The sequence below is a fragment of the Myotis myotis genome, unplaced genomic scaffold (assembly GCF_014108235.1).
Source record: "Myotis myotis isolate mMyoMyo1 unplaced genomic scaffold, mMyoMyo1.p scaffold_m19_p_15, whole genome shotgun sequence".
Classification (NCBI taxonomy): domain Eukaryota; kingdom Metazoa; phylum Chordata; class Mammalia; order Chiroptera; family Vespertilionidae; genus Myotis; species Myotis myotis.
Genome location: NW_023416319.1, coordinates 8,062,588 through 8,087,601, shown reverse-complemented (window position 1 = coordinate 8,087,601; position 25,014 = coordinate 8,062,588). Strand labels below are relative to the sequence as shown.

The 25,014-nt window shown below is 45.5% G+C and overlaps 1 protein-coding gene across 1 annotated transcript in view; it reads right to left on the bottom strand.

The window, feature by feature from the left end:
• ABLIM1 (actin binding LIM protein 1) overlaps positions 1-16,258 on the bottom strand; it is a 247,649-nt gene extending 231,391 nt beyond the window's left edge. The window contains exon 1 of the mRNA XM_036335882.1: positions 16,052-16,258. Within this exon, the coding sequence (XP_036191775.1) occupies positions 16,052-16,064 (13 nt within the window). The 5' untranslated portion in view covers positions 16,065-16,258. The remainder of the gene's footprint in view (positions 1-16,051) is intronic.
• Positions 16,259-25,014: the final 8,756 nt, after the last annotated feature.

Sequence of the window (25,014 nt, the reverse complement as noted above, 5' to 3'; positions counted from 1 at the left end):
AAAAAATGCTTCCCTCGCCCCAGCCGGTTTGGCTCAGTGGATAGAGCGCTGGCCTGCGGACCAAAGGGTACCAGGTTCGATTCTGGTCAAGGACAAGTACCTTGGTTGCAGACTCCTCCCTGGCCTGGCCCCGGTCGGGGCTCATGCAGGAGGCAGCCAATTGATGTGTTTCTCTCACATCGATGTTTCTCTCTTTCCCTCTCTCTTCCACTCCCTCTAAAAATCAATGGAAAGATATCCTCAGGTGAGGATTAACAAAAAAAGAGAAATGTTTCCTAAGTACAAGGAAAAACAAGCATGTCCGTCTCTATAGCTAAGAAAACTATTACTCAAGATAAGAGGCTCCAAAAAAGTAGTGCTTCCCCCAGCCCCTCTCACACAGTCATCAGAGCACATAAGCTGGACCTTAAAAAATAGATGCCATTTTGTCAGAAATTCATGAAGAAAAGTGTATTCCAAGTGGAAATAGAGTCAAAAACACAGTTGTGTTTAGGCCTGACCTAGGCAATGGTTTCAAAGGCAAAAGAGCGAAGTGGGCCATTTGGGTCCTAAAAAGTCTTGACCACCACGTGAGGGGAGGGAATCTGAAGGTCCCTCAGGAGGGGGCGGGGCCGGAAGCTCTCTGCATAGGGAACCACTGCGATCCTGCCATCACGCTGTAGAGAATGAATCAATTCAGAAGTCATTTCCGCTGCGTGCGCCTGTCCCTCCACTCTGTCAGTGTGTACGCATGGCCAATGAATTCCACTCTTCCCTCCAAGAATATGAAAAACATCCTGGTACTTATCCCCAGAGAAGCCCCGAAGGCAGCAGTAGAGGAATCTGGAGGTGATTAAAGAAGCAGCGGGGGTCATGAAAGCTTTCTGATAAGGGAGCCACGCAATCAAGGCCGATCTGTAGGAAATTAACAGGGAGAGAGGCACAGAGTGGAGTGCCAGGGGAGGTGAGTGACATTGGTAACAGCTGCCCATTTGTACAAATGGCCCCGTTTACAACTGTGGTCGCTTCCTTTATATTCTCGAAATTAAGGAAGAGCATTACCGGAAATGAATGATTTAAAAGGCTTTATTAGACACTGACCACACTTCGCAGGACACACTCACCCTGGAACTGCCGAACTGCCGAAGGGATGAGGAGAAACTATATCAGCCACGTGAAGTCCTGTGCTGGAATAATCCTCATTTTCCCAGGAACCGTGAGCTAAGTGTGGAGACTTGGGCTGTCTATATCTGCAGCTATCCTTTATGGGTATTATTTTTCAGTTCTTAACAAGCACACACAGTAGTAAACAGACATGGATATAGAGACCGTCTCTGGTTGGCCAGCTTGCACTACCCAACCTATACACACGCGATCCAGAAGAAGTGCAGTTCGACTCTGAAATTATGTCTCTACTGTCAGATAGACCGAGACAGATGCAAAGACAATGAAAACATCATCTCTGCAGGTTTCCACGTAGCCCCAGGCCTCCGGAGGTCCTGTGTGTGCCCAGCCCACTCTGTTCGATGTGTATGCATGTCCAACAAATTCACGTCTTCCCACCACCTCATCTGCTTTCAAAAAAACTGAAATGAACCGGTGCATATCACAGAAGACCAGGCAGGGATGGCAGCTGAGAAGTTCGACAGCAGCCGCACCTGCACGTAGCCTGGGTCCTAGGGGACTGGTTGCTATCTCAAACATGAGGCTGGAATTAACCATTTATTTGCTTGATGTGGCATTCCCACGGTCGTGGTGCACTGCGAATACAATGATTTCTCATCAGACATCTTGATTTCTAAGCCGAGTCACACCCTCTGCGGGGTGGCTATCTCGTTTGGCAGCTTTTCCTTTCTGAAACCACAGAAGGAAGGGGGTTCCTGCCTCTGGCCCTCACTCGCTCTCCTGGGTGATGCCAAGTGCTCTAAGCCGAGTGTTAGGCAATGTTCACCTCTTAGCTGTTGGCTGCATTTGGCTTCTTTCTCGCCCCAACAGTGTAAGTGATCTGTGGTACAGGACGTAGTTTGTTTGCTAGCTACAAATAGTAACAGTAGCCAGAGCTAAATTTTATTCATAGTTATTCACAAATTGAAACAATAAACACACATATGCAGGGCAGGGCTGGGGTGAGGGGAGTGAGGTGCCTGGGGAGTAAGGAGACATCACTCTCAGGGTGGTATCTTATTCCCCTCACCCTAGTCCTGGCCCTGCACGCATGTGCATACACCTGCACACGCGCGCGCGCGCACACACACACACACACACACACCCCTCAAACCCAAGGATGACCAAATACTATATAAATCAACAAGCCAAAGCCACAGATCAGGGCTTCTCATGTTTTCTTTAAAGGTATACTCAGTTCAGGTCAACATCTAACAAAACTGTGTTTATCTGCTCAACACTCTCCAGTGGTTCCCATCTCAGAGTAAAAGCCAAAGTCCTCCATTTGGTTCACAGGACGGCTCAGGACCAATCCTCAGGACCCCCCCGCCCCCCAGCCCCCAGCCTCCCTCTGACCCTCCCTCTTAGCCTCATTGTGCCTCATCAACCACATTCCTGACTCAGGATTGGAACGGCTGTTCTCTCCAACAAGAATTTTCTTGCTCCAGATATGACCTGTTTTCTCTCCTCCTATTTTTTTTAATCCTCACCCGAGAATATTTTCCCGTTGACTTTTAGAGAGAGTGGAAGAGAGAGGGAAAGACAGAGAGAAACATCGATGTGAGAGAAACACATCAATTGGTTGCTTCCTGCACGCACCCTGACCAGGGCCCAGGCCGGGGAGAAGCTTGCCACCAAGGTACTGGAATCGAACCCAGGACCCTTTGGTCCTCAGGCCGACGCTCTATCCACTGAGCCAAACCGGCCAGGGTGGCATTTTTTAAAATCTGTTTGGGCATTGCTGTAGCTACTGCTCTTAAGACAATAAATATTTATTGCCTGAGATTTGACTAAGATCTTGTTCCTACTACTCAGGTAGGTAACAGTATCCATGAATACTGCTCCCCAAATACAGTCAAGCCTATCAAATGACCTCCACTAGGGTCTTTGCCATCGGTCATAACTTTATGAAATCATTAACAATATTCCTCTAGAGAAGTAAATTCAATGTATTCATAATAAGAGCACATATATGTATAATCTAGTTTAAGCAGAATACAAAACCCAGAGAAAGACTAGGAAATGAATTTGAGAAGAGACAGCTTGGGGAAGTAGAAATGTTGTTGATAACACTTTGAACAAACCGGAGGGTAGATATATTCATAACCTCCATAAGCACGCCACTAAATTTTAAAGTGCATTACATATGACAACAACCTCCTATAAAACATCTGTCCTCTAACATCCTATTAATGAAATAAATTTCCACTAACTGTCATCCCTTTTATGTGACCCAGTCAATAAGATAGTGAAATCATTTTTCAAAAAACTGTTATCCTAACATGCATTGAAGTCGTATTTTATAGGTGACATTTAGCATGCCAACATCGATTCCATGAAGAATATTTTATTCTGCAGTGGGTAATACAAAAGTAGAAATCATCGTGTTCACCGTAAAACCAGCCCATGGGTGTGCCAGGGCCTGTCCCCTGGCTTACCTATCACTACTTCCTTTTCTTACTTCCTGAGAAAGATGTTGCATAATTTAGCCATCATGATTCCGAAGACTGACGCGCTTGATGGAGAACCTGACTTAATTACCAGTTTCAACAAAAGGAAGAGAAAGAGCCCGTTAGTTTGGCTCAGTCGATACAGCATCGGCCCGAGGACTGAAGGGGAGCGGGTTGATTTCAGTCAAGGGCATGTACCTCGGTTGCAGGAGGGAGGCTAAAATTGATGTGTCTCTCACATCGATGTTTCTCTCTTTATATCTCTCCCTTTCACTCTCTCTAAAAATTAATGGAAAAATTAACCAAAAAAAAAGAAAGAAAAAAAAGGAAGAGAAAAAAGTTCTCAGTTACTAATACTTCCCTGCAAAGTCCAGGAACTATATAAGGGAAACCAGTGCTGCTCTGAACGAATACGCAAGCAGATACTCCTCATTTCTCACGTTCGCATGTCCTCTTTTCCAAATAAATGTTTGATATTTTGTTTGTTACCAGAAACAACAGGAGGAGACATAAGGGAGGGAGGGGGAAGATACTGACATTTTCCTAGTTCTTTTGACTCCATATAAAAGTTGGCATTTAAATTCTCTTATAAATTAGAGTTGATGTTCTTACATTGAGCTTTATGAGCCAATGCTTCCAAATAAATTAAACCAACAAGCCTAATGACTATCACATATAACCCTTTCTAAGAGCAAAATGGGCCCACTGCTAGTTTCCGCTTTGGGGTCCTCAACCAGAATATGTTATAAATGTCATTAAAAATGGAATTCAGCAACCTGCTCAAGAAGGAGTTTCATTTTTGTTGGCTTGAGAACACCCAAGGCATCACAGATTTCTCAGAAATGTACCAGTCCTCCTAGTGAAGCAGGAGTCACATCTTGCAAAAGCAAAAGTGATAAACAGCCTAAAATGTTAGCACGGTGACTTGAGGTGGCAGCCAGCATCCTCCCAGCCCCTTTGCCCAAGTAACATTACATAAAATGCTGCCAATCTCTGCTCCCGGCTGCTGAAACTCCAGCCAAGAGTTCAACATTACAGGAATTTAGTCAAAGTAACATTGAGTCATCTGATCTGGAAATTCATTTTTAGTTTCAGGATTTGGAGAAGTGGAGGGTCTTCTGAGATCATCCAGGAAAGAGATGGGAATAGAGAATGGGGCTCTCAGAAGAGGGTCTGCTGTGTGGTGTGCCCAGGGCCGCACAGCCAGAAGAGAGGGACCCAGGGCCACACAGCCGGAAGAGCGGAACTCAAGGTAGAGCCCAAGTCTCCCAACTCCTCACCCAACCCCTTCTAAAATAATGAAAATGGCAGCAGGAAGAGAAAGAGCCCTAGCTAGTTTGGCTCAGTCGATACAGCATCGGCCCGAGGACTGAAGGGGAGGGCCTGCTGCCATTTTCATTATTTTAGAATAGGGACACTTGGACTCAACTAAAAAAGAACCAATTTTCAGATTTTTAAAAATATATATATTTTTTATTGATTTCAGAGAGGAAGGGAGAGGGAGAGAGAAATAGAACCATCAATGATGAGAGAGAATCACTGATCAGCTAGCTCCTGCGCACACCCCCTGCTGGGATTGAGCCTGCAACCCAGGCCTGTGCCCTGACTGGGAATCCAACCATGACCTCCTGGTTCCTAGGTTGACCCTCAACCCCTGAGCCACGCCGGCTGGGCTCAGGTTTTGTTTTTTTAACTGAGGGCAACAAGTAACCATGAATAAGAATAAATAATCCAGCCTTTGGGAAATATCTCAGCACCAGACAATTTTGCTAATTTCTAGTCCCAAATACAATGGATGAATCCAGAGAAACTTAATCCTGTAATAGGCAGTGAGGTTGGCTTTAGAAGAAGTGAGAGAAAATGTTTTTTCCCCTCTGGTCTAGAAGTGGTCCATCTCTTGGCATAAATGAAGGAAACTTCTGTAGCATTTTCTCCTGCTGCAGAAATAAGCCGTTCCTGGCTGGGCAGAGACTGGAAGGGGCCAGGCCGGAGGCAGCCAGGAGAGGGCCAGCCAAGCCACCCACAGAGGGGCTTTGCAGTGTTCTCTGGACCATGTTCCCTTACCATTTTCTCTGAGACATCAGTAAAACCTCATTGGAAATTACAGTCTAATACGGATAGCTACGTCCTAAAAATCTCAGCACAAAGATGTTTAGTGCAGCAAACAAAGTATTGACCAGTAAAGGACTATTAAGTCAGGGACGGTGCAACCTCATGCTTGGGCACTATGCAGTCTTAAAAAATAAGCTATGTTTGTCTGTGCTAATATGCAAAGATCTCAAGATAATAGTATGTAAAAAAGGCAATGTGATTCTTTTGTTGTTATTTTTTAATCCCCACCTGAGGATATGTTTTTTGGTTTGTTTGGGGTTTTTTTTGTTTGTTTGTTTGTTTGTTTTTATTCTGAAAGAGAAAGGGAGAGAGTAACATCAATATGAGAAAGAAATATTGATGGCCACTTCCAGGATGTGCCCCAACTGGGGATCGAACCCGCAACCTTTTGGTGTACGGGATGACACTCCAACCAACTGAGCCACATGGCCAGGGTAGCAATGTGTTGTGTTTTGTTTTGTTTTTAAAGTAAGTAGTTAGGTAGGTAGTAGTTTTATAGGTAATAAATGGATTGATTTTCGTGTCTTAGTATGCACATAACTTTTTTCTTGAAGAGAATCTCAAAAAACTGAGGATAGTGTTACTTCAGGGGAGGGAGACCTTTCACTTTGCATTGGTATTATTTAAATTGTTCTGTTTGAATTTAACTTTATGGTTATACTAGAGGCCCGATGCACAAAATTTGTGCAAGTGTAGGCCTTCCTTCCCCCGGCTGCTGGCACCGGCTTCCCTCTGGCACCCGGGACCCGGGCTTCTCTCACAGCCCCGGCTTCGTGCGGAAGGTTGTCCGGAAGGACATCCGGTCTAATTAGCATATTATGCTTTTATTACTATAGATTGCTCTTTTATATCAAAAGAGTTTCCCTGGACAGTGAGATTATAGCTCTAAGGTTTGAAAATAAACTTTTAGCTTTTTAGCTCTGAATTGGTTAATTTTCTAAATTACACCTTGGGATCAGTTACTCTGTGAGCCTCTGGCCAAAGCAGTTCAGAGAGACGAGTGGCCAGGCAGGTGGGCGCTGGAGAGGTGATCAGAGGCCCCAGCAAAAATAGTTTCATATTGTGTTTTAGTTTTACATAGGGCTAATCTCCCTTGACTACGCTTCTTTAAAAAAAAAGGGGGGAGGGGTGTTTTTAAATATATATATTTTACTGATTTCAGAGAGGAAGGGAGATGGAGAGAGAGAGAGAAACATCAATGATGAGAGAGAATCACTGATTGGCTGCCTTCTGCATGCCCCTTACTAGGGATTGAGCCAGCAACCCAGGCATGTGCCCTTGACCAGAATTGAACCCGGGACCCTTCAGTCCTCAGGCTGACTCTCTATCCAGTGAGCCAAGCCAGGTAAGGCTGATTATACTTTTTCAGAATTTCATTTTGTTTGCTTTACAGAATGAATAATAGTGTCATTTCTCCGTGTCTCTAAGAAAAGATTCCATTGGCATTTTAGTTGGAATTTTACTTCTTCTATGAAGATATTTAAAGAAAATGAACATTTTTACAATATTGTGCCAGATCACCCAAGATCACAGTAGGTCTCTCCAATGACTTCAGTCTTTTATGTCCCTCCATGCAGTTTTAAAATTTTCCTCACAGTGTCCTTGTATCTTAAGTTTAACTTCAATGTCTTATTTCTCAAATTTAATATGCTAATTACCTTGTTGTTTTTCAGTTTTAAAAGGCATGCTGTTTCCTGTATTTGGAACACTTTTCCACCACTTCTCCATTTGCCAAATTCAACTTCAAGGCCCTCTTCCAATATCACTGGCTTTGGCCCCACAGCCATCCAATCAGGATGGACCAGGGCCCTTCCTCTGTGCTCCTGCAACACCTTGTATGTACCGCCATCAAACCAGGTCACAACGCGCGACACATCTGCACACAGGCCTCTCTCCTTCATCAGTCCGGGAGCTCTGTGAGTGGAGGAGCAAGTACCATACACTCTCCCCTACCCCTCCGCCAGCCTGGCCCATAGCAAGAACACTGTGGTTTCATCGAATGAGTGAATGAATGAGCAAATGAATGAATGAATGAATGCCATAATCATGGAATATGCCTCTTCATGTTCCAGTAGCATTTTTGTAATGCTAACAATGATAATATTGATAAATGGTAGAATTTGGGATAATGTGATGACAGGACTTTTTTCCTCCTTACAAATAAGCCATGTTTAAAAATGTAGAAAATTATCTCGCATAATGGGAAATTATAAATAATTAAGAACTGAAAACCAGATACATTATTTCCTTGGCACATGTTTCAGCTGAATGTGAAGAGGCAGCATTGTGGTGGATAAAACATACTCCAGCATTAACAAGACCTGAATTTAAACCTTGATCAACCACTTATGAGCCAGATGATCTCAGGCAGGTTTCTTGACTTCTCTATGCCTCATTTTCTCTATCTGTAAAATGGGCATTATAAATATCTTCATAATAGAGTGGCTAAGAGACATCTCAAACTAAAATGTCCAAAAGGCTTGATTCTTCCACACCCCAAACTTGCTCCTTCTACACTCTTCCTCATCCCAGAAATTGACGTGCTATTCTCTCAGTTGCTAAAAAAAATGGAGCTATCCACAATTCTCCTTTTCCTTTTCCTCTATGCTTCCAACCCATCAGTGAGTCCTACAAGCACTTCCTTGGAGATATTTCCAGAATCCAGTGACTTCTCACCTGCTGTTCTACCCTCTGCTCTAAGCCACCATCTTCTCTTGTTTTGACCATTTGGCTGTCTCACCTCAGAATCTAGAACAACTTGAGCACCTAGTAGGTGTTCAACTAATACTGACTAAATGACAGAATAAACGAGTACATTATTCATAACTACAGCTCCGCAGTTTATATAAAGTGTCTCACCGGAGAATGGAGTCCCCTAAAATAAACAGAAACTAAGGAGCTGCTGATAAGACTAAACCATCACTGATACTCATGCTCATTACTCACCTGAATGCTTAAATGAATCAAAATAACGATTCCCTTGTTCAACACAGAACAACGATCTCTCTAGAATCCATTAGAGATCGCCATCCAAGCCCTTTTCTGAATTTTTTGTAACATTTACAAATCCTGGTTCCCCCCACCCTCTTCCCCCAGACTCCGGGACTCCTCTCCTTCTGCTCATTCGCATTTGGAGCTAAAAGCCAGAAATAGCTGCTTACTTCATTGTCCTCATTTCCCTTCATTGTTACCATTCAGTTCTCCGGTGCTCCTCTGTGGTGGATGTGTTTTTCAAATGAATTCTCAATAAGCGAGAAAGAAAAGCACAACTAAAGACCTTGGACACAGTTGTAAGCACAACATATTATGGGATATCTTCTTTAAGGCAAACAACTTGTAAATGGTCTAACATCATCTACATATGTGCCATCCGCTATTATTCTCATATCCAACAACGTTGAAGAGCTGGAGAAAGAACACAGTGTACAAAACTGAGAACTTTCATTTATTAAAATGTGAATAACAATAATTATGCATGTAGAGCTCTTCCTCTTATGAGCCTAAGATAATTATCTAACAAAGGGCCCAAATCATATGATCTCAAATCATTTAGCAAGTAATTTTGGGTGCTTGACCCACAGTTCCTGCTTTCATTTTTATTCTAATGCAGTGCTCAATAATATAAAAGATTTTCTAAATACATCTACTAAATAATGTCTTGCCCACCCACTAATTATGAAACAAAATATGGACAATTTCTGTACAGTGGTAAATGCATATTAGATAATTTTCTCAATAAAATGTGCTGGGGAAACAAATTTCAAATATATTGGCAGGAAGTCATGGAGAAGGTAGTGAGTCCAAGAATAACCATAGGTTTATTGCGCTACACATTTTAAAGCGGCTTCGATACTACGTTAACTAGAAGAAATATAGCCCCTCGTTTAAAATGACTGTGGAGGTACCAAAGGCACGCCACAGCTCCTTCCCACAACAGTTTTTCTCTAGATATTTACCCCAATAGAAGGAAACTATCATGTGAATTGCAAAAGAAAACAGCAACAACTATTACAAAAATTCATTTGACTTTGTGCTGTTACTGGTTGTCTACAACAGCCATTACACCTGAGCGCACCAACTAGGAAAGTGCCTAGAAATGTGCTGGATTGAAGAGGAGGAAAGAGCCAGCCCAGTACTTTTAAAAAATATCTTTTCATTGATTTCAGAGAGGAAGGGAGAGGGAGAGAATGATAGGAACATCAATGATGAGAATCATTGATCGCTGCCTCCTGCACCCCCACACTGGGGATGGAGCCTGCAACCCAGGTATGTGCCCTGATGGGGAATCGAACCGTGACCTCCTGGTTCATAGGTCCACACTCAACCAACTAAGCCATGCTGGCCAGGCCAGTGTTTAATTTTGATGTAAATAATATATGATGCAGTTAATACTACAGGCAGATGTTCAGATATTGACCAAAATCCTACCTTTTGAGATGAAGGAATGCTAGCTAGAAACTCTACTTGTTATCAAGGCCAGCGCCCCAATTCACCTAGGGTAGCCCCACTGAACTCCTGTTATCTCAGTATCCCACCAGATTTAGCAGAAGTATCCCATGTGCATGATGACTTATATGGTACGTGTAAAATATACTAGGCACTTAAAAGTGAGCAGTAAATGTTGATCAGCCCCTATTTGCCCATCCTCATACAGTCACAAAGTCTAACACCCTTTAATATTTCTCCACCCGCAAATCATGACAATCCTCACCCCTGAGTGCTCAATGGATATTTGTTAAATGACTTCATTAATTAATACTTTAGCATCATCAGCTCAGGAATGGATCTGAAATAAATCTGGCTAGTCTAGAAAGGAGGCTCAATAAATATTAGCTGGCTGAAGAACAGAGAGGAAGTTTGAAAGATCAAAAGAGTTAACCACTGTGCACCACACCGTCTTCTTGCTTGCTGTCAAGAGATTTTCAGATAAATGGTTGGCATTTCTACATGTTCTTAGGGCAGGGGTGGGGGGAGAGAGAAGAAAGCATGTGTTTTCTTAACTGTGGAATCCCTTTTATATCTAATATAAATTGCAACTCCACCAGCTTCTATCCCATTCTCAATAAAGAAAAATGTGATAACTGGATTTACACTAGCCAATACTTAAGCTATACTCAAATCCAATGTCTCCCTTTTAATAGTCTTATTTAATCTGCATCAATCCCTCTATTGCTCTCCTTCTCTCTGCCTTCCTCCCCCTCCCTTAAAACAGTTTCCCCTCCCTCCAGCTGGTAGGTGAGTTGGTTTGGGCCCCAGGCTGTCATCTGTGACACGACAATGACATTTGTATTCTAGACCATGAGGTGTTCACAAAGGCAGCAAAGAGTACATCCTAGCTCTTGCAAGGGAGAAGGCAAAGCTAGAGACGGGGCACCCCAGTGGAGCGTACAGGAAACGCGGGGCTCACTCTGTCCATGGTGTGGGGTCAGGGGTGTCTTTTTAGTCTTGTCACACTGTCACCATGGTGCCTCTCAAGAAGTCCTTCAGGGAAGTGAACACAACACAGGTCCTTTTGGGCACAGCTGCTATGCATGGCTAGTGCTGCACATCTGGGGAGAGAACACCCCCACTGTACCGGTCTAGTGACAGCAACAGTGCTGTCACTGTCTAGTGTGATGTTATAAGATGTAATGAGACAGGCAGCTGGATTTTCAACGATGTGCGTTTGATCGTGAACTCTAGGAAGGCTGAATAGACGTCTATGGGAAGGACAGACGGACGGACGGATGGGTGATATTCTTAGAGGCTGTTGCTTTAACGAGGGTGAAATGCTGAGCACTCTCATCCTTTTTCCTTTTTCTACCCAAGAACGTTGGAAACCAGTGATTGCTCAGACAATGGCAGCCGCAGGTGAAGTACAGTTCAAGCCTCCGTAAGACGTGTCTTATGAATGGAGCAACACAATGTCAAACTGTATCCAGTGACTAGTGCTTCTCATGTCAATGAACAATCGTGAAGTAAGTTCCAGAAGAACCTGAAACCACAGGCTCACGAAAAAGAAAAGTTTCTCCCCTAAGAGGATGAAGACTAATTTCCCATGTAAGATGATGAATTTCATTAAATTCCATCTTTCACTTTAAAGGGCTCTCTGCATGGGAGCTGTTTTGTTCCTCTCCAGAACGGAGGGAGCCAGTCATGCGCCTGTGAACATATGATGAGTGAAGAATGCACGCTTCCCCTGGGGGCATGGCCTCGCGCCCTCCCCTGGCCACAGCCAAACATGCTGCTGGGCTGTGTGCATTCGGCCTCCCTGTGCCGGCGTTCTTGGTCCTGGGATGCTCTGGTGTTGGGTAGGAAACCAAGGACAGGGCTCAGGGAGCCTAATCTGCCATAGGAAAGGGAGGGAACCCAAGCGAGGGCTTTGGGCAAGCTTCTACCTAAATGAGAACTGGGGCCGGGGTGAAATGTAACTCACACCGTACCATTTGGCAATAAAATGCCATCTCGAATATCGTGGGCGGCTGAACAGCCAGTGCTGAGTTCTTCAGGGTGTGCGGACAGACCTCACACTTCCCTTCTCTGCATCTGCACTTCTCTGCTCAGGAGCAGCCTTTGCTGTGAAGGATTGCTGGCTTCCTACATCATCCCTTCATCTTCCCCAGCCTTCTTTCCCTCCTCACTGCCAATCTCCGATCGCCCCCACCACGTCTCAGGCTCCTTCCTGCCCACAGCCCGCTGCGTTCCATGGCTTCTGAGAGGGAAGCACACCTCTCAGCCTCCTGCCTGCCAAGTCCCCACTCATCCTCCGAGATCCAACGCACACTCTACCTCCTCGGAAGGGAAGTGCTCCCGTTGTCTCCAGTCACAGCGAGTTGACCCTCCCACACCAGATGAATCATCCCTATGGTGAGCTTTATCAGGTGTACATGACTACACACACACACACACACACACACACACACACACCTCAGCATGCGTTCCTTAGGGAGTGGGACTAACCATTTTTCATCTGGTATACCTAGTCCCTCACAGAATGAGGCATGCTGTTGCATGAAGTGATCTGAACTTCCACATAAGATCAGAAATACGTACAGGTTCATAATATCAGTTACCAAACAAGAACTTGATTAATCCTTGAAACACACACACACACACACACACACACACACAATGACTTGGTATTTATAGCTGTAAATATAAGAACTGTTCTAAGAATTGATTTTGCTATAAATTCAAGAACACATATATCAAATGTATTAGAATCACTGCCTATGGGAGAAGGGAATGGGATTGGGAGGTGAGGATAAAAATGTATCGATAAATAAATTAACCAAGGGACAGCTCTGCTAAACCGATGCCCATGAGCCATACCTGAGTGGCGTAACTGACTCCACCTTCTCCGCATGAGGTCTCAATATTTTTTTTAAAAGTAACGCGTTTCACATATACACTGTGGGGACAAGTCAACCTTCTTAAAATCTTCTCTGAACCATGGCTCTCCCACATGTGAAATACTGATGTCGAAAACTGTTTAATTCAAGAAAAAAATTATTGATTGAATTGGAGCCCATTTATTTTAAATGCAAAAGGGAAACAAAGGGCTTCCAGGGAGTGTTGTGCTGCTGTTTCTATTTTTTTTTTTTTTTTAGCACCCAAATTAGTAATGACTAAACTCAGCCATCGAATATCTCTTTTCAGTGTGATAAAGTGCTGGGGAGTTCTGTAACTCAGGGAGCGGAAAACCCGTAGCTGATACAGGTCAGAAAAACGGCCGCACATAAGAAATCGAGGTGCATTGATCTTTGCAACATCACATGAGGGAAACTGACAAAGGTAGTGATGCAACGAGTGGCACCGCAGGCAGAGCGACAGGAAGCAGGGAGAGAAGCAGCAGAACAGTCTCCCCTTATCAACAGCACATGCATCTTTGTGGCGCTCCGCTGCAAACATGGAAGCGGAAGACGGCAGCAAGAATGGGTGTAGCTCTGATTCCTACAGTCCCTCCGCACCCCAGCCACACCAACGAGCCACTGTCCAGCGGAGGGCTTGGCGGCCACTCCGTGGAGCTGATGGCAGCCCTCACCCCTCTGCCTTCCACAGATACCGCCTGCCACTCCGCTTGCTCTGCAATGAAAACTCCTCGGGCCAAAGCGAGGACGTCTGAGGCGGGTCCTGCCCCACCACCGCCCTCATCCCTAGTCTCAACCACAGAAAGGACAGACAGCCGTCCCTGCTCATCTCCTCTCCCCTTCGTCACTACCAAATGTCCACGAGATGTTTCGAAACGAATTGTAAATTCCAAGTGACTTACAAAGGCCAATTCCTTTGAATCTCAAATACGGAGCATCTTTTCTCTCTCAGTAAATCAATGATTGTGATATTTGCTATAATATCCAGAGGACTAATAACTGAGAGGCAGTAAGACAACGCCGATGTGACCAGAAGGGAGGAAATCGGAATCTGCCACTTCCCTCGGGACAATGGCACAGACCTTCAAACTCGGTTCCTTCATCTGTAAAATGGGGGTGACAGCCGTATCCACTTGCCTGCTATTCTGAGGATAAAATGATACAATACATGGAAAGCGCCTTACATATACAAAGCATCAGTAACTGATACTTGTTACCAAGGCTTTCCCTCGCCCCTGCAAGATCAGTCAGGCTGTAAACTGTTAAATGCTAATTATCAGCATGGGGTTGGGAGAAGAACCAAGACAGCTGAGTGGAATGGCTACATCTGACTCCAAGCCATCCTGCTGGACACCAGGTTCAAGGGGAAATACTGCAGAATTCAGTCCCAGTCCAGAGCTCTAGCCTCTGGGTCACTGGGTCCCTCTTCAGTTAACATCCTCGGAGAAACCACAGAGACCCTGTGATGGGGGAGGGAGGGGCGGAGACAGTGCTACTGGGCCAGGGGGCTTCCTAATGGATTTGATGCTTCCTAGGACATGCTAGGCTCCCAGCCGTCACTTGGCTCCGACGGTGTGCAGGGTCATGTACTAAGGGTTCAGGTGGTGTAAAGCTGGGTCAGAAGCGAACTCTGACCACCAAGAGTTTTACTACCTATGAGGGGCATGCCCACATGTTCCTGGCGGTACTGAGGACAGAGGGCATGTGGGAAAGCCACGGTCTTTGAACACAGTTCAGAGACGTACAGCTGGAGGCAGCCAGGGGATCCCGTACACACCCAGCCCCCTAAAACCATATCTGTCCCGCCCCCTTTTCTCTTCTCCTCTCCGACATGCACAAATTATTAAACATCGTTAGGCAGGTATTGTCTCCGCATCTACAAATGCCATTTATGTCATTCCATCCAACCCTCACCACTCCATTTCCAGGTTCAGAACCAACCAACCGTACTGCCAGATCAACCAAGGCCAGTTTCCTTAAAAAGGAATTTAAACATTCTGGCTAGAAATGACTCTATGTGTTACACGCCCCAGAATGAACCCTAAAAAGCAGCACTTCACTACCCAGCACGTTATTAAATTCCTAAACTGCCCCCCCCCCCAAAAAAAAGGCAGGGTTAACCCTTCAGAGTTTAACTGCAACTCCTCCAAGTTTCAAGGTATCAAAGGGCGGTGGTACTTACTGCTTTCAAATACAGTTTCTAAAAATAATATTTTCCTTCCATGCTTATGGCAAAGCAACCAAGTCACTTCGTGTGAATTGCTGGCAAGCTGCACAGTGACTCGATTTCTTTAATATTTTTCACTCATAGTAGCAGCCGCGGCGGCGTGTCTGACTAACCCGCCCTCCCCACATCACTGCTGGCTCCAGATGGCGAGACGCATACCCCCTTCACTTTGGCCTGAAAAGCTTTCTTTTCTCTTTCATCTGTTTCACCTGCAACAATTGCTTCACTCCAGAAAGAAAATGGGAGGGGGCGAGGGGCGGAGATTCATGCAAAGAGGAGTACAGGTGGGGAATTTACTTTTTTAAATGGGTGTAAGCACTGCAGCTTTAAATCTTACTGCATCAAGCCCTGGATCCCTTCCATAACCGAGCTGCAAAATGGTAACAAGAAAGGAGGAAAAAAATATCTCTTCCTCCCTCCTGGCCGGCCCTCCAGGCGGCTCCTCAGCAGGACCGGCAGCCGCGAGCCCAGCCCCCAAGCCCTCCCAGCTCAGACCTGCAGCTGGTCCCGACCAGCCAGGCACCGACCTTGGCCCGCAGGCTTCGCCCACACACGGAGGTCAAGGTCAAGGGCGAGGGCTTCCTGGCTACACCCACCCAGCCGCCCCGAGCCCCGGGATCAGATGGCAAAGTTTCGGGCCGGGTTGGGGCCGGCGCGGCTCTCTCAGCCCCTCGCCCTCCCGCACCTGCCTGGCCCGCCCTGGCCCGCGCCCTGCCCCCTGGGCCCCGGGCGCGGGGTCCGTGGACCGTGCCCACCTGGTCCCTACTCACCCCTGGCAGACATGGCTCAGCAGCAGGAGCCCAGGCGGGGAGCGCGGAGGAGAGACCCCGCAGGGCGCGGGGAGGGAGCAGCCCCGAACGCACACCCGCGCGCACACGCGCCCGCCCGTGGGGAGGCGGCTCGCAGCGTGGGCACGCCTCCCGGGTGCCGGACACCTGGCCGCGCCGGGACGCAGTGGCCACGGGGACCCGCGGCGGGGCGCGGCGACGCTGACAGCGGGCGGGCGGCCCTGGGCGGGGCCCGCCTCCCGGTCTCCCGCCGCCCGGCCAGCCCACCGGGTCCAGTGGCCGCTGGGGACGCGCGGGCCGCTCTGCTGCGACGCCGGGCGGGGCTTTTGTCCCCGAGGGCGTGGAGCGTGCAGTCAGGGTCTACGTCTCCCCCCCTCCCCCGGGTTTTTAATGTAAAATAATAACCAATATCGTTGCTGTTATTCCAGGCTTTCCAGCTCCTGCTTTGGTCTCAGAGAAAGAAGGTAGCAAGAGCTGCTCTGTCGCCTCGCTTCAAGGATGCCTTTGCAAGGAGGGGGAGACCACTGTGGCCTGGGGGGCTCGGCCCTTCGTGGGAAGACAGGTCTCGCGCGGTCGCATGGGGGTCAAAGCAAAACTAGAAACCAAGGACCCCCTTGGAAGTCAGCCGGGTGGGACGGGGCGGGACCCTGGAGGGAGGTCCTGGGGAGCAGGGCTGGCCCAGCAGCTTGGAGTCCACAGACAACGACCCTCTAGACCAGCGACTTGCCCTTTTCATCTCCTGGCAGCTAAACTAACTACTACAATTCTGCGGAACACCAGGAATATCTATTTTTTGCCGATCTCACAAAATATTAGTATATAATTTTGATTCATTCACACTAGACAGCTATTGTATTGGCGGTTGTCTTTTTTTTTTATTTGACGATCTAAAGGAAAAAGGCCAGTGCCCCTGACTGAATAGCCAGGTGTTGCCGGCGTGAAGAATTCCCGTGGCACGCCAGCCTGCCTGCCGTGGCACACGGGTTGAGAATCGCTGCTGTGGACACATTGGGTTCATTGCATACATTCTGAAGGGTCAGGGCTGTGCTGGGCTGGGCTGGAGAGGAAGGTGAATACTCTACACAGACCCACTTTTTCTGTATATTAGAGTAACAACGAGAAAATACAAACACAATCTCCCACTGCCCTGGCGTTTTATCAGCTAGAGCCTGATGCGAGTGAGCAGCATGACCAAAGCCGCCAGATCCAGCAGTGCTACCCTGAGCAAGTGGGACTCTAGCTTTGAGAACAGGTGTGGTGTCTGAGACCTCTAGGATGGTGGGAGAATTCCAAGAGCCAGGGATTCCCACTCACTCCCTTCCCTGTCTTCTATGACACCATACGCTCTCACGATAGAGGTTCTAGTTATTGTCTATGCAGGCACTTCCCAAACCTATACAAATCCGAAATATTCAAAGAAAAGGTGAATATAATGGCTCTAGAAAAAAAATAATTGGTGGATAATTGAGCATCACTGAAGAAAGCCCAATCAAATGACCATGTGGGTAAGGGAATACTAGGAAAAAGATAATGAGAGTAGAAATTTTCAAAGTAACTTCCTGCTACAAAAGTTAACTAATTATTCATCATCCATCTTGATAACATCCCTTTCACTGTCTTCTAGGCAGAAAATTTGCCAGTTGCTTTAATCTCAAAATAAGTCTTCTTTCCCACTATCCTCAGTCCACTATTAGCCTTTCTTCTTACCCAGAGGAGATTATATGACTAGCCTAGCTGCTCTCCTGCATCCAGCCTTTACCCACTCCAGTTTATTCTGCCCATTGCCTTGAGAATCCTATAAAATAAAAGGGTACTATGCAAATCAACTGAACAGCGGAACTACTGGTTGCTATGATGCACACTGACCACCAGAGGGCAGATGCTCAATGCAGGAGCTGCCCCCTAGTGGTCAATGCACTCCCAAAAGGGGGAACGCTGCTCAGCCACAAGCTGGGCAGGCTGGCTGGTGAGTGCAGCAGCAGTGGCAGGAGCCTTTCCCGCCTCCTTGGCAGCACTAAGGATGTCTAACAGCGCTAAGGATGTCCAACTGATGGCTTAGGCCCTGGGGAATGGGCCTAAGCCATCAGTCAGACATCTCCCAAGGGCTCCTGGACTGCTAAAAGGCACAGGCCGGGCTGAGGGGGACCCCCACACACACACCCTGAGTGCACGAATGTCGTGCACTGGGCCTCTAGTCGTTTTTATAAAACACTATTTATAACATAGCATCTCCAGTGAGTCCCAACTGATCTCCAGATAAAGCCTCAACATTTCAAAGTGTCTTCATCCATACCATTAATCGATTCAAAAGAATTTTGTTGAATATATCTTATGTATCAGTTTCTATGGCAGGTACTAGAGTTATAATGGTGAACAAGCTAGACATATATGATTGGCTTATATTTTGAAGATATGATAGTTTGAAATGCTTTTTAGGGTCAATCACATCATTCCAGAAACTCTTCCTATAGTCTTGGAAATATGAAACTAATTCTTACAACCATGTAGCAACTCCACTTCTTTTAGTAGCTTGCGCATACTAACAAATTGCTCACCTAAAATAATTGCTCACGGTTTGTGCCCTGACCGGGAATCAAACCATGACCTCCTGGTTCATAGGTCGACACTCAACCACTGAGCCACGCCAGCTGGTCAAATTTTACATTTTAAATAGGTGTATTATATACTATGTGAATAAAGTTGTTTTTAAAAAATGAATAATAAATCATCATAAGCCATTGACTCAATTCCAGTCCCAAACTTCCAAGCTGGGAGACCTTGGGCAAGTCATTTAACTTTCAACTTTATGATTAAGAGATCGGCGACTTTAAATCCTAGCTCTCTCACTTGCTACTCCTGCATCCTTAGGCACAGCCTCTACTAATATAAACCTCAAGTTTTCTCACCTGAAAAGTAGTCGCTTCCTCTTTGAGATCGTTTACGAATTCAATGAGATAATTAGTGAATGTTAAGTATATTATCATTTAATCTAGCATATGGTAAATACTCGATAAAACTACTATTTGCTGGGTTCAACACAGACATAATAAAAACAATATCCACCTCACAAGGTTATTGTAACATGCAAGTACAATAATGTACATGAGAGAATGTTTTCATATAGACCATTGAACAAATGGTAATTTTTACTTGGTTAATAATGGGCATGTTTGTGTGGAGCCTACCCCTCTATGTCCCCATGAGGGACCTATTTTTCACTTAGGGAGCTTCTGAACTGATGCTGGAAGACACCAATCCAATTGTCCATCACTTCCACTTTGAAGCTTGTGTTCAGTTCATCTCAGCTTCCTAACTGTGCCCACATCTAAGACATTTAAGAGCTCTCATGCTTAAAATGGCTGTGTAGAGGTGGAGCATGCAGCTGTGGTTGATATCGGTTAGTTCCTTAGGAATTATGTTTTGAATGGTTTCTATTCCATCCTTTAGCAAATAGTAAATGCTTTATTTATTATTATGTGGGAGCCTTAACACAAGGAAACTGTTAGCTTGAAGCAGGGGGTTAGAGGTTCATCATGCAGCATGCTGGAGACGTTACATAGCAGTTGGCACTAACTTGGGGGAAACTGTGAGGAAAATTGGACCGAAAATGAAGAGATAAAGTCAAAACACAGGAATGAGTAATCAAGTCCAGATCCAGACCAGAATGCAGACCTTGAAAGGTGTCTGATCTAGAAATGAGGGCCAGGGGCAGGGTTTGGGGGAGCAGAGTGGAGATGTTAAATATTTTATGTGTAGAAATATAGATTCTGAGGATGTTGAATATTTCAGAGGTAGGCTCTTTAAAGGAAATCAGTACCAGGGAATCAAGGCAGAGGTAAGAACAGATTGCAGTCCCTACAGGAGTCAGGCCAAAAAGCACGAGGTGTCCGAAGGCACCCACCCCAGGAACCAGTGACCTGAAAACAAAGCAAAACAAACACGAAACACAGGCACTCGAGCAACCTGAGAAGAACAGATCTGGATGGAACATTAAATGGAACATTTGAGGGATGGTGAGTGGCAACCGGTTCATTCTAATGGTCAGGGACTATGTATGTGCTGCTGGCTGGTGTCTCCTTAGTTCCGGGAGAGAGGTGAGGCATCCGATAGACACTGGGTGCTCATTCCAAACGCCATAGGTAGGACAGGATGTGCACAGTGACTGCAGCAAGTTCCCACTGCTCTGTTTCACCAGCGATGAATCCACGGGGGCACTGAAGACACACATTTATAAACCCTCTCCGCCATGTTTAGGTAAGTTAAACCACACGGAAGGAGCCTGCAGCCCGACGCTGGCACTGCTGCCTAATGATGGAACTCCATCCGCCTCTCGCCTGCGAGTGTAGGGAATTCCAACGTGCCACGAAGAAAAATGACCTGGTGTACAGTTTGTGACAAAACTCCAAATCCCTAAGATTCAATATCGTGCTATAGAAATTAGAATAGAAGCTTCCAATTCCAGTAGTATTTCTAATATACAGGCAGAGCGCTCTTGCTAATAGGGTCAAAGCAATGTCAAGTCCTGGTGAGAAGATTATATTGATGCCATAATTGATGGCAGAGTCAAACCGGTGGAGAATAAAAGTAGGCATCACCTGAAAAAAGACTAAGGCTTCAGTCTGCATAACCTGGCACAGGTGATCTTTATGCCACACAATTGTGAGCCACAAATGATATAATGATGAGATGGTGTGAGGCCAAGTAATTCTGAGTGCTAAAGAATGTTCCAGCCCAAGCGGCATGGTTCAGTGGTTGAGTGTTGACCTATGAACTAGGAGATCACAGTTCAATTCCTGGTCAGGCCACATGCCTAGGTTGTGGCTTGATCCCCAGTGTGGGGTGTGCAGGAGGCAGCTGATCAATGATTCTCTCTCAATATTGATGTTGTTATCTCTATCTCCCTCTCCCTTCCTCTCTGAAATCAATAAAATATATTTTTAAATGAGACTATTCCAAAGGACACCCATAAATAGTCATAAGTATGAGATGGTAGACAACAAATCCATTTTTGGTGTAGGTAAAATCATTAGTGATATCTTTTATAACATTTTTTCTTCCACCAATAAAGAAATTATTCCATCATCTTTTTTCCATAGTGTCTGTTGAAAAAAACTGCCATAGTCTCACTGTTGTCCTTTAAAACTAAAATGTCTTTGCCCAGCCAGTGGCTCAGCTGGTTGGAGTGTCATCCTGTGCACCAAACAGTTGTGGGTTTGATCCTGGGTCGGGGCACGTACAGGAGGCAACTGATCCATGTTTCTCTCTCATATTGAAGTTTTGTGGGTTTGTGTGTGTTTTTTTTCTCTCTCTCTCCCTTCCTCTGTCTTTAAAATAATCAATAGAAACATATCCTTGGGTGAGGATTTTAAAAAAATAAGTAAGCCCTTGCTGGTTTGGCTCAGTGGATAGAGCGTTGACCCACAGACTGAAGGTTCAATTTGGTCAAGGGCATGTACCTGGGTTTCAGGCTCGATCCCCAGCACTGGTGGGGGCGTGTAGGGAGCCAACCAATCCATGTGTCCTCTCACATTGATGTTTCTCTCTCTCTGTCTCTCCCCCTTCCTTCCACTCTCCCTAACAAAAAAATCAATGGAAAAATATCTTCAGGTGAGGATAAAACAAAAATAAAATAAAATATTAAATTAATAAAATAAAATAAAATAAAATGGCAGTTCCATTTATTGAACTGGAGAATGTTGGGATGGAGCAGATAAAGGGAAAAGCTTATGAAGTTAAATCTGGAACTTTGTTTTGGCCTTGAGGTTGAAATGTCTGTAAGACATTGAATACAAGTTAGTGTTAATGGTTTGATGTTTGAATTTAAATCTTAGAGCGTAGGCCCTCGGCTGCAGATACAAATCTCAAATTGATCAACATAATGGTAATGTTTAAATACATGGAAATTGGTGAGATTATTTTTTAAAATATATTTTTGTTGATTTCAGCGAGGAAGGGAGAGGGAGAGAGAGCGCGATAGAAACATCGATGATGAGAGAGAATCATTGGCTGCCTCCCACACATCCCACACTGGGAAGCGAGCCCACAACCCAGGCATGTGCCCTGAATAGGAATCCAACCGTGACCTCCTGATTCATAGGGTGACGCTCAACCACTGAGCCACGCCAGCAGGGCATGGCGATATTATTTTTATTTTTTTTTTTATTTATTTTTTTTTTAATTAAATCTTTATTGTTCAGATTATTACATTTGTTCCTCTTTTTTCCCCCCCATAACTCCCCTCCTCCCAGTTCCCGCCCCACCCTCTGCCCTCACTCCCCACCCACTGTCCTCATCCATAGGTGCACGATTTTTGTCCAGTCTCTTCCCGCATCTCCCACACCCCTTTCCCCCCCAGGAATAGTCAGTCCATTCCCTTTCTATGTCCCTGATTCTATTATAATCAACAGTTCATTCTGTTCATCAGATTATTTATTCACTTGATTCTTAGATTCACTTGTTGATAGACGCATATTTGTTGTTCATAATTTGTATCTTTACCTTTTTCTTCCTCTTCCTCTTCTTAAAGGATACCTTTCAGCATTTCATATAATCCTGGTTTGGTGGTGATGAACTCCTTTAGCTTTTCCTTATCTGTGAAGCTCTTTATCTGACCTTCAATTCTGAATGATAGCTTTGCTGGATAAAGTAATCTTGGTTGTAGGTTCTTGGTATTCATCACTTTGAATATTTCTTGCCACTCCCTTCTGGCCTGCAAAGTTTCTGTTGAGAAATCAGCTGACAGTCCTATGGGTATTCCCTTGTAGGTAACTGAGTTTCTTTCTCTTGCTGTTTTTAAGATTCTCTCTTTATCTTTTGCTCTTGGCATTTTAATGATGATGTGTCTTGGTGTGGTCCTCTTTGGATTCCTTTTGTTTGGGGTTCTCCGAGCTTCTTGGACCTGTAAGTCCATTTCTTTCACCAGGTGGGGGAAGTTTTCTGTCATTATTTCTTCAAATAGGTTTTCAATATCTTGGTCTCTCTCATCTTCTGGCACCCCTATAATTCTGATGTTGGTACGCTTGAAGCTGTCCCAGAGGCTCCTTACACTATCCTCGCATTTTTGGATTCTTTTTTCATTTTGCTTTTCCGGTTGGGTGTTTTTTGCTTCCTCGCATTTCAAATCATTGACTTGATTCTTGCGCTCCTCTGGTCTGCTGTCGGGAGTCTGTATAATATTCGTTATTTCAGTCCGTGTATGCTTAATTTCTAGTTGGTTCCCCAATATAAGATCGAGGGTCTCATTAGATTTCTTGAGGATCTCACTACATTTATCGGCGGCTTCTAGACAGTTCTTAAGAGACCTTAAAAGTGTGGTTCTGAACTCTATATCTTCCATTGACAATTTTGTCCTGTTTCTTTGTCTCCGCATTTTGTTATGCTTCCTTGGTGCACCTCCTAGTGGTCTTTGTTTGCAGTCTTATAGTTAAATCTTGATTGTTGTAGCTAATTCCAGGGAGGGTTTGACCTCTAGGCCAAGTGGCTATGAGAATCAGCTGTGTCAGTAGTGAGAGAACTTCTGTCCTCTAGGGAGGTGCTAATCTAGCCTTTGCCTGAGGCTATCCGGCAAATGCCTGTGTGCAGGGCTTGGGCGGGGCGGGTAGAACAGGATCAACAGGGTGGGCCGGAGAGAGCAGTTATGGCGGCTCTCAGTCGTGTCCCCAGGGGCTCTGCCTCTCTGAGTCCCAGCACCCGCTGCAAAGCTCAGAGAGAAAGCTGCACTCGCTCTGACCGAAGCCAGACAGTCCTGCTTCTCCCGTTTGAGTCTGGGTCCCTAAAGACTCGCCCGGATCTGGAGCTCAGAGTCTGCGACTCCCTCCCGATTGAAAACGCCAACCGCGCCCTCCGCCGCCAGCCCGCTCCGAGCACTCCGCACCTCAGAATTTGACTTCAGCACTGCGCCTCCTCTGAGTGTCCGTATGCGTTTCTCTTTCCTCCTAGTTGTAGGACTTCCACTCAGCCAGCGTTCCTGTGGTTCTGGGTGATGTCCCTTCCGTTTTTTGGTTTCACTTTTGAAGTAGTTGTTCAAAGCAGCAAACTCCGGCGTTAACCTATGCCGCCATCTTGGTTCTCCGCGATATTATTTTTAAAGCTAGTACATGAGAGGAAGAAGAGAGGCCTAGGACTGGCTCCTGGGGAGTGCTAACATGTAGCGCTGGATAGAGGAAGAGTCAATGAGAAGATGGAAAGACAACCAGGAGAGAGTGGTACTGGTTTAAGAAAAAGAGAGAGAGGGTTCTGTGAAGGGAAACGTGATTACCTATATCCCACGGTGTGCGAGTCATTGCTTAACCAGGGCTATGGTGGGGAAAAGGCTGATCTGTAGCATTTGCTGATTTCCATGGTATAAATACTCTCCCCTTGTCTAATTCCAAGCTACCAACATGTTTTGGTTGAACTTGGAGTTGGAGAAAGATGCACACAAACCGCTCGCTACCAAGTACCATCACCCCCCTCCCCCTCCCCCAGCTCCAGGACAACGCCGCTGAGAGGGAGCGTGAGATGGAGACAGGAAAGTGTGCGCTGGATTTGGCAACATGCAGGGCATGAGCGACTTGAAGGAGAGTCATTTCTGGACTGAGGGGACAGAAGCCAAATTAAAGTGGGTGGAGGAGTGCAGGGAAGGTAAGAAAGGAAAGACAACTCACAACTTTCTGAAAGAAATGCATGGCGGCTGGAGGCAGAAGTCAAGATTTAAAAAAACAGAACTAAGGAGATGAAGATTTTTTCCCTGACCTGCGTCAGGTGGGGATTTTGAACCCAAGTTTGTTTGGCTCCAAAATGTATGCCTTATTCAGAGCTTCCTGGACCACAGAGAAAAAAACAACAACACATTTGTAAGCTAGCTAAACAGAATTATAGATAATTCGGGGGGGATATTTTTCAACTTTTTCATTAAAAGAATAAATTACCTTAATAATCATAAAATACTTAATAGATTTTATATT